The following is a 10,843-nucleotide window of genomic DNA, read 5'->3' on the forward strand; positions in this document are numbered from 1 at the left end:
AACAAACAAAAAAGGAGTGGAGCCGTCGCCCGACGTCGTGTAGCGACAGAATGGCGACTCCACTGGGGACTGAGGGTTGAACCAACTACTTGTGTTTGCTTTTCATATGATTTTTCTTATATGCTATTTATTTTTGGTATTTATTTTATTTACATTATTTATTACTGTAATTCTTTTCAATTTTTCATATTGGCCACATGCATGCATGATATTTATTTGTGTATTCACACACTTCACGATGAACCCATAAAAGCTCTGGACCCGAGCTGTCCTTTTTAAGATTAGAAAAGAAAGATTCAAGTGGCAAGTGTGACTTATGTCCACTGATGCTCATTTGGACTTTCGCTTGGATTGTAACTCACCCTATGCAACGGGTATTGTGGAATTTTCTCCCATACTCATGTTGCATAAGGTTAAGAGGCCGGTTACTTCACAAGTAATTCGGGCAATTTAAGAACCAAATAATTTCTTTAAGGATAGAATAAACTAAGCCAAACCTTATGAGTTAAATCCTATCAAGTAGGATATAAGACACAAATAAATGTCAATGCATTAACATACATTTTCATATGCATTCCATATTCTCATTATATCTCCACCGATCCTTATAGGAAGTGTGAGATGAAAAAAAAAAAAAACCAAATTTATTGAGGAATTTTTGACCAGATCAGATTTATGCCATCAAATTTCTTCCCTAAATCGGTTCAAGTTCCTGTAGGTTTGGAGTCCTCAGTGAGAACTTTTTAAGAGAATCTGATCTGGTCTATTCCTCATCATAAGTTAAAGGAAAACCTAAAACAAATAACAGGCATACATCATCCATATAGCATTTTGCATCCATTTGTGCATTTCATTCATTTTTATGGCATTCATCCAGGTTGAAATATAGGTCCCCCAAAAGACCATAAAATTCATTACACTCGACTTTGAAGAAAGATAATGGAGAACGAAGAAAGAGCACATCTAGAGGCTCATTATCAAAGGGAGTTGGAGAGCATGAAAAATGATATCGCAAGACTTACAAGTCTACTCGAGCAGGCCCTAGTATCCAAGTCTGGAGAAGATACCTCTACTCAGCCAACGGTTGCAACTCCATTTATATCTACTCCAGTAGCTCCTTTCGTGTTCACTTCTCAAAATCTAGGGGCAAATCCTTCTTCATCTGAACAGCAGTTCACTGCCAATGTTCCACCAGCACAAGTGCCGATCATAAACTTGACAACTGATGACTCACATAGAATGAGATACTCTAAACCTGTTGATTATGACAAATTGATCGCTCTAGAAGAAAGATTGAGAGCAGTCGAAGGGGCAGACTTATATGATCCTGTTCATGCTGCAGAGATGTGTTTAGTCCCAAATGTAGCTGTACCTAAAGAATTTAGGGTACCGGAATTTATCAAATATATGGGAACTGAATGCCCAGTCACTCATCTTAAATCTTATTGTAATAAGATGGCAGAAGTGGTGAATGATGAGAAACTTCTCATCCATTTCTTTCAAGACAGTCTTTCTGGATCAGCACTAAGTTGGTATACAAGACTAGATAATACTAAGATCAGAAAGTGGAAAGATTTGGTCAAAGCTTTTGTGGAGCAATACAAATTCAACATGGAGGTAGCCCCGGACAGGTCAAGCTTGTTAGTCATGGAGAAGGGCACCAAAGAGACTGTAAGAGAATACGCTTTGAGATGGCGTGAAAAAGCATCTCATGTGCAACCCTCTTTGTTAGAAAAAGAAATGGTCACTCTGTTTACCAACACTTTTAAATCTCCCTACTTTGAACACCTAGTGGGTAGTTCAGCTCAGCATTTTTATGATGCTGTAACTATTGCTGAGAGGATAGAACAAGCAATAAGAATAGGGAGAATGTTAGAGCCTACTGAGAAGAAAGGTTTTATCGGGAAAAAGAAGGAGTCTGAGGTGAACAATATGGAAGGAGGGTACAAGGGTAAGAAGAAAAATTACCATCACTATAACTTCCAAAGACCTACCCAACAAGTTACAAGTGTAAGCTTCACTAAACCTTTCCATACCAACCAGCAAAACCAACCAAATGACCAACAAAGTAACCAGATTGGTAATCCTACAAGAAGGAATTTTCAAAGAACCCAAGAACGATTGCCACCATTACCACTTCCCTTGGGAGAAATGTATTCGAAGTTGTTGAGTATTGGGCAAGTGGCCCCTGTTCCTTTAACCCCACTACAACCTCCATACCCAAATTGGTATAAGCCTGATATGACATGTGAATATCATGTTGGCATTGCTGGGCATAACATTGAAAGCTGTAATGCATTCAAAAACAAGCTCCTTCAATTGATAAAAGCTGGATGGATAACTTTTGATGATGCACCGAATGTGAATTCCAACCCTTTACCCAATCATGCTACAAGCAGTGGAGGGGTGAATGCTATCGGAGTAGAGGGTAAGAAGGAAAGAACTTTGAAGGTTTCCATGGAAAAACTGTACGGTATGATGGTACAGTCTGGATATTTATCCGAGTTTGAACCAGTAATGAATGAAAATAATTACTGTAAGTTTCATGCCAAGGTGGGACATCACATTGATGATTGCGAAGAATTTCACCAAAGAGTGAAAAGGATGTTGATTTTCGGCATGATACGGATAGAAAGTGAAGAAGAAAGCAGTGAAGTGGGAATGATAGGCAGCCAGGAGAAAAAAAGAGAGGTTTGTAGACTCCAACCAACTGTGGGTGGTCCGCCAAAACTAATCCTAATCAAGCCTGTATGTACCAATAATGGAAGTTATGGCACAATGCCTTACAATTATGGGTATGCTTTCAACGTTAAAAATCCTACTCCTGTCTTCCATACAGAAATCGGCGGTTTAACTCGAAGTGGTCGTTGTTTTACACCAGAAGAATTAGAGAGGCAGAGGAAAGCTAAAGGAAAAGAAACAGTTGAGGCTTTTAAAGATATGGAAGTGAACAAACCCATAAGTGAAGAGGAGTCTAATGAATTTCTAAAGTTGATGAAGCATAGTGAGTATAGTATAGTAGATCAGTTGAAGAAAACTCCTGCTAGAATCTCTTTAATGTCACTTATCTTGAGTTCTGAGTTACACCGTAAAGCGTTGCAAAAGGTGTTGAATGAAGCATATGTGCCACAGGATATTACTCAGGATACAATGGAGCATTTGGTGGGAAGAATTCAAGCCTCCAATTACTTATATTTCACTGAAGATGAGCTAGACCCGGAAGGGACTGGGCATAACAAGCCCTTGTATATCACTGTGAAATATAAGGACTGTCTGATCGGCAAAGTGCTTGTGGATAATGGTTCAGCTTTGAATGTGTTACCAAGGTATATGCTGGATGAGATGCCAATTGATGCTACTCATATGAGGCCAAGTACTATGACGGCTAGAGCATATGATGGTTCCCCTAGACAGGTGGTAGGGACCATTGATATTGAATTGTTTATAGGGCCTCAAATGTTTTTGATAACCCTACAAGTGATGGATATCCATCCTTCCTATAGCATGTTATTAGGAAGGCCATGGATACATGCCTCTGGGGCTGTGACATCATCTCTACACCAATGCCTGAAGTACATCATCAATGGTACTTTAGTGAAAGTTAAGGCAGAAGAAACCTTGTCCATGATAAGGAATGTGGCGGTCCCTTATATTGAAGCAGAAGATTGCAAAGATGGAGATCTCCATGCCTTCGAGATTGTGAACACCGAATGGGTACCGGAGAATACTGTGTTAAGAAGACCAGCTATTTCTAGTACTGCTAGAATGATAGCTAAATGCTTTTTAAAACATGGGCTGCCATTCCAGAATGATCTAATTGCTGGAAATCATAAAAGAGTCAACATAATGAAAATTAAGGCCGTTGATCAGAGGTTTGGGCTTGGCTTCAAGCCTAAGAAAGATGATCATAAGAGAGCTGCTAGGATAAAGCGAGAGAGAAGGTTGGCCAGAATAGAAGGAAGAAAGCCAGAAGAAGAAGACATTGCAATCCCACCTATCCATGTTTCTTTTCCAAAGTCAGCATATGTTATGAAACCTGAAAACATGATGGAAGTCTTGGGACAGAAACTTGCTGTCATGGATATCAACAATGTAGAAGAAGGTGAAGAGAAAGGCTGGAACTATGATGATGAGCCAATAATAATAAAAGAAGATGAATTGTTACCACAGTTAACTGTCCATGCTCTAGAAGAAGCTCCAACCAACGCTTTTGTGCGAAAGCTTTCAGTTGAAAAAGTATTCCAGAATTGGGAGATTGAAGAAGCCCCAATTATTTTCAAGAAGAATTCTGAAAGTGAATCCTCCATAAATCCACAAACATATTGCATTGAAAATGAATGGCCAAACTTTGATAAGGATGAGATTGCAATGGATGAAGAGGAATGGGATGAAGAGTTTGCTAAACGGGTAGAACAGTCAGAGCATGCTTGGAAACCTGCGAAGGAAGAACTAGAGGTGATAAATGTAGGCACCGAGCAAGATAAAAGAGAGTTAAAGATTGGAACTCTGATCACTACAGAAGAAAGATGCAGTTTAACCTCATTACTACAAGAGTATATCGATGTGTTTGCCTGGTCTTATACAGATATGCCTGGTTTAGACATTGATATTGTAGTACACAGATTACCTTTGATAGAAGGATGTAAACCTGTTAAGCAGAAATTAAGAAGAACTCGCCCAGATATTGTGCTCAAAGTCAAGGCAGAGATAGAGAAGCAGTGGGATGCCGGTTTTCTAAAAGTTATTAAATACCCTCAATGGGTATCTAATATAGTGGTGGTACCAAAAAAAAAGATAACAAAATCAGAGTATGTGTAGATTTCAGGGATCTAAACAAAGCCAGTCCGAAGGATGATTTTCCTTTGCCTCATATAAATGTCTTGGTAGACAATGCTGCTAGGAGTTCAACTTACTCCTTTATGGATGGATTTTCCGGTTATAACCAGATTAAAATGGCTGAAGAGGATAAAGAGAAGACCACTTTTATCACACCATGGGGAACATTCTGCTACAAAGTGATGCCATTTGGGTTAAAGAATGCTGGAGCCACGTATCAAAGGGCAATGGTGACACTTTTCCATGATATGATGCATAAAGAGATTGAAGTGTATGTGGATGATATGATTGCCAAGTCTAAGAATGAAGAAGATCATGTTCAGGTTCTAAGAAAATTGTTTGAAAGACTAAGAAAGTATCAGTTGAAGCTGAATCCTTCAAAATGCTCGTTTGGGGTAAAGTCTGGAAAGTTGCTAGGATTTGTGATAAGCAATAAAGGAATAGAGGTCGATCCTGATAAAGTGAAAGCAATTCAGGCTATGACAGTTCCTAAGACTGAGAAAGAAGTAAGAGGTTTCTTAGGACGTTTGAATTACATTGCTCGATTCATATCTCAGTTAACAACAACATGTGAGCCAATTTTTCGATTACTTCGGAAAAAGAACCCTGGTATATGGGACAAAGATTGTCAAGAGGCTTTTGATAAAATAAAGCAATACTTACAGAATCCACCTTTACTCGTGCCCCCTGTGCCTGGAAGACCTTTGATCTTGTATTTGACAGTAACTGAGGTAGCAATGGGCTGTGTGTTGGGACAACATGATGAGTCTGGAAGAAAGGAGCAAGCTATCTATTATCTGAGTAAGAAGTTTACAGATTGTGAATCCAGATATACTGTGACTGAGAAGCTATGTTGTGCTCTTGTATGGAGTACGAAGCGTCTTCGACAATATATGTTGTATTATACCACCTGGTTGATCTCAAAAATGGATCCTCTTAAATACATCTTTGAGAAACCATACTTGTCAAGCCGAATAGCAAGATGGCAAGTGATGTTGGCTGAGTATGACATTGTATACAAGACAAGAAAATCTGTAAAAGGAAGTGTAATTGCTGATCATCTAGCAGATAATGCTATCAATGACTATGAGCCTTTGAAATTTGACTTCCCGGATGAGGATGTGTTGATAGTAGAAGAGGACAAAGAAAAGAATGATTGGTGGATCATGTATTTTGATGGGGCAGTGAATGTTTCTGGTAATGGAGCAGGCGCTGTGATAATCTCACCTGACAAGAAGCAATATCCCGTCTCAGTCAAACTACAATTTGAATGCACTAACAATACTGCTGAATATGAGGCTTGTATCCTTGGATTAGAAGCTGCTTTGGAGATGAAAATAAAGAAGCTTGATGTCTATGGGGATTCAATGTTAATAATCTGTCAAGTGAAAGGCGAATGGCAGACCAAGGAGGAAAAATTGATACCATATCAACAATATCTCTCGAAACTGACTGAGGGCTTTGATGAGATAGATTTTTCCCACATGGGAAGAGACAAAAACCAGTTTGCTGATGCTTTGGCAACTTTAGCTTCTATGGCCAAAACTGATTACGGAGTAAGAGTACAACCAATCTGCATTGAGATTAGAAATTTTCCAGCTCATTGTTGTTCAGTTGAAGGAGAAATAGATGGGAACCCATGGTTTTATGACATCAAGCAGTTTATCCAATATCAAGAGTATCCCTTGGGGGCATCCAAAGCAGATATGAAGACCTTGAGAAGGTTAGCTCTGGAATTTTACCTGGATGGAGAAATTCTATACAAAAGGTCATTCAATGGGACTTTACTGAGATGTCTAGATGAAATCGAAGCTAAGGTAGCATTGCAAGAAATTCATGAAGGAATTTGTGCAACTCATGCAAGTGGGCATATGATGGCTAGACAATTACAACGATCGGGGTATTTCTGGATGACCATGGAGAAAGATTGCATCGATTATGTCAGGAAATGTCATAAATGTCAAGTGTATAGTGATAAGATAAATGCACCTCCAGCTCCTCTATTTAATATGACATCACCATGGCCATTTGCAATGTGGGGAATAGATGTGATTGGGCCAATCAACCCAAAAGCCAGCAATAAGCATCAATTTATCTTAGTAGCCATTGATTACTTCACAAAGTGGGTGGAGGCCAGCTCTTATGCCCATGTAACTCAAAATGTGGTCAAGAGTTTTATTGAGAAAGATTTGATCTGTCGATATGGTTCACCTGAGAAGATAGTGACCGATAATGCCCAGAATTTTAATGGAAAAATGATCACAGAATTATGCGTGAAGTGGAAGATTAAACATTCAAACTCATCTCCCTACAGACCAAAGATGAATGGTGCTGTCGAAGCTGCAAACAAGAATATCAAGAAGATTATCCAGAAGATGGTAGTTAATTACAAGGATTGGCATGAGATGCTTCCCTTTGCTCTACATGCATATCGCACAACAGTAAGAACATCTACTGGAGCTACACCTTATTCACTAGTATTTGGGATGGAGGCGGTGATGCCTTTGGAAGTAGAAATTCCATCTTTGAGAGTACTAATAGAATCTGAACTAGAAGAAGTTGAATGGGCTAAAGTGAGATATGAGCAGCTAAACATGATAAGTGAGAAGAGGTTGGCTGCAATTTGTCATCACCAGCTATACCAAAGAAGGATGGCCAAAGCATATGACCGGAAAGTCCGACCAAGAGAATTCAAAGAGGGGGATCTTGTACTCAAAAAAATCTTACCACTACCAAGTGAAGACCGAAGCAAGTGGGCACCAAACTATGAAGGCCCATATGTAGTGAAGAAAGCTTTCTCCGAAGGGGCTATGTTGTTAACTAGGATGGATGGAGATGATTTACCTAGGCCCGTGAACTCTGATTCTGTGAAAAAGTATTATGTATGATGTATTTCATCCAATCAAAATCAAATGAAATGAAGTTTTGGCCAGGAAATTCTCTTTGCATATACCTCACCAAAAAGCCCATGCATGATCTCAATGGCTCAACAATCTGATCTTTCAAATGTTTTTTTTTACAAGAGAACCCATTCTTCTTAAATGAGGTTTTAAAAGAATTGATTTTGTTTATGATTTCAATGAAATAAATCAATGATTTGTTTAGGATAATGTTCAAAGCAATTCTGAAAGAGATGACCATACAAGTCAAGAACACGCAATTGGAACAACTATCACTTAAATTCTGTCTTGGACTTACATTTTATCAGCATGAATAATGGTTGGTAGTACATTAGCTTGTCATGGACTTGCAAAACATGGTATCTTATAAATCCAAAACATTACGCTGGATGTGGACAAAGTTTATTAGTTTTAACCGATCTTGCTTGAAATGAAGAAAGGCCATCTTTGATATTCCTTTCACTTTCTTTTAAAATTATCCTTTGCAGTCCCAATTTGAGCCGAGTCTATTTAAAGTTTTTTTTCATAAGAACCTTAACTAAGATCACACCCTACACTGGGGGCAAAATGAAAGAAATGATCATGGAAATCATCTTGAAGACCTGTGAGCTTATGAGTTTGACAACAAGGAATTCAAAAAAAAAAAAAAATTCCAAATAATTGAGAGAATTCCCAAAAAATAGAAAAAATTCCTAATTGGGAATATTTAGTATCATTTTGTTGTCAATATAAAAAAAGAGATGAAGATAAGATAACAGTGATCTATAGTTTTCAAACCCTTAAACACTTTTTTTGAGCTTATGAAATCCTCTTTCTTTTACAGCCTTGAGCCATAAACACATTACATGCCTTTAAAGTCCTTTCTAATCAAGGAAGCAACCTGAATTAATAAACAGCGTTCCTAAAATATAAGAGACTTTTTCATAAAGAGTCATGATGTAGTAAATAATTACTCATTATTATTCATGCTGATAAAAGGAGTGTTTCTAAAAATAAAAGGCAATTGTTCCTTTTCCCTCAAAATACATTCAAGCAATCGCTTGAACACTTTGAAAACCAAAGCAGAAGGTCATCTCATCACTTACCTTTATCTGAGATTACTTTTACTGAGAGATTTACTACAAATCCTTAGAGTTGCTTGAACATTGTTATAAACAGACATTGAGAGTTTCAGTTTTCAAAAACAAAAGAGATCTTTTGAAAAATCATTTTTGAAAAAAATGGTTTTCTATGTGAAGAAGACAGATATATGACACACCAAGAGGCAGTGTTAGAAAATCAGAGATTCTAACGACAACAAGAGCAAATGAGGAAATGAAAAGAGACAGTTACCTCTTTCAAGGGTAGAGAAGCAATCACAAGAAATCTTCTAGAGGCAGAGAAGCAATCACCTGATTCCTAATGGCACAAAGAAATTTGCCTCCCTAGTGGGAGATACACATGATAAAACTGTAGACTTCTTCCAATGTGGGATTGAAATAGCATGATTATGCAGTTGACACAAAGAAATTTGTTTCCAAGGTGAAGTGGGATAATCCTCATATATTGACCATGTGAATTGGTTAAAGAATCCTCAACAACGGAAATGTTACCAACAACACGATGTCAGACCAGGAAGAAGCTAATGCTCTTAATGAAGTATCCAATGAAGAAAGAGGCAGTGACTATTGAGAAACTCAAACAAAGTTTATCTTGGAGAACTCAACAACATGGGTCAGCTTGAGTAGATTTGAAAGACGCGTGAATCAAAAGAGCTTGCTAACATTCAAGATCGCCAGACAAGATGAATGGGGGATCTATATTTCAAAAAGGTAAGATGCATCACATATCATCTAACTCACAAACATTGCATATTTGTCTTGTAGATATTTCTTGAAACAAAATTCCCAACGGGATCCAACGAGATTCAGACGAAATGAAGTCATTTTAATCACATCAAATATGACAATTTCATGAAAGCAAAATTCATAAATGAAGACAAGAAAGATGGATTTTTTATTCATGACAAAAGGTTTAAAAGTACAAATATTAAACAGTGCAAGGACGATCAGGAATATTGTCATCTTGATCATTAATCAGGCCTCGAAGTTCTTCAAATTGTTTACGCATATTCTCCATCTCTTCCTCAAACTCGAGGTGTCGTGTGTTAACATAGTCCTTCCAAAAGTCGACACGTGTATTCAGCTCTTGGTTCCTCCTCTCCAAGTCGTTTCTCTGACGTCTTTCATCACGGAGTCTATTACGTAAGTTCTCAATCAGATGATGGAGATCAAGAACCTGAGTATTCAGCTCAAGTCTTCTAGCATGAAGACGCTCTGCAACATTCACCAGAGATGAAGTAGCTCTGATACTGAGAGCAAGTGACTGATTCACTGCTTCAATATCGCTCCTAGCTGCCAGCATGGTTTCATCACGGGGAAGGACCATGTCTCTAGCCACGGCTACAGCAGTATCTTCATTGTCCATTACAGTATCTTCTATTGTAACTGGACGACCATTCACTTCAAAAGTAGTACGCCAAACTATAGGCTCTACTGCAGGAACAAGATTTGGGTTAACATTGGAAGAAGAGGAAGACATGATTAAAGCTTCAAGAGTTGGGAACTTTGAAAGGCTTGAAATACAAGAAGTTGATGATGTTTGTCACCAAAAACTGCGTAATTTATAAGGATTCTACTCTTACTATTACTCTGAACAGATGATCAAATCTCAACCATAGACGTAAGACTTTCATGAGAAGCTTTCATTATCTCTGAAATTGATTGCAAATCAGATCTCAACCGTAGATATAAGACTTTCGTGAGAAGCTTTCATCATCTCTAAGATCGATTTATAAATCAGATCTCAACCGTAGATATAAGACTTTCATGAGAAGCTTTCATTATCTCTGAAATAGATTGCAAATCAGATCTCATCCGTAGATATAAGACTTTCATGAGAAGCTTTCATTATCTCTGAAATAGATTGCAAATCAGATCTCAGCCGTAGATATAAGACTTTCATGAGAAGCTTTCATTATCTCTGAAATAGATTGCAAATCAGATCTCATCCGTAGATATAAGACTTTCATGAGAAGCTTTCATTATCTCTGAAATAGATTGCAAATC

At 37.9% G+C, this 10,843-nt stretch overlaps 1 protein-coding gene and 1 long non-coding RNA gene across 2 annotated transcripts in view; both read left to right on the forward strand.

Moving 5' to 3' along the window:
* Positions 1-752, forward strand: part of LOC105118122 (uncharacterized) — a 15,156-nt gene extending 14,404 nt beyond the window's left edge. The window contains exon 3 of the long non-coding RNA XR_840897.1: positions 672-752. This is a non-coding gene — a long non-coding RNA (uncharacterized LOC105118122). The remainder of the gene's footprint in view (positions 1-671) is intronic.
* Positions 753-1,869: 1,117 nt separating this feature from the next.
* On the forward strand, positions 1,870-7,712 carry LOC105118123 (uncharacterized; the record flags this gene model as incomplete). Its single annotated transcript, XM_011015992.1, is given in 3 exon segments — positions 1,870-4,236; positions 4,363-4,785; positions 4,788-7,712. Coding segments are annotated over 3 exon segments (5,715 nt in total), but the record flags the coding sequence as incomplete, so codon positions are not given.
* Positions 7,713-10,843: the final 3,131 nt, after the last annotated feature.

This window comes from Populus euphratica, unplaced genomic scaffold (assembly GCF_000495115.2).
Source record: "Populus euphratica unplaced genomic scaffold, PopEup_1.0 scaffold1736.1, whole genome shotgun sequence".
In the NCBI taxonomy this organism is placed as follows: domain Eukaryota; kingdom Viridiplantae; phylum Streptophyta; class Magnoliopsida; order Malpighiales; family Salicaceae; genus Populus; species Populus euphratica.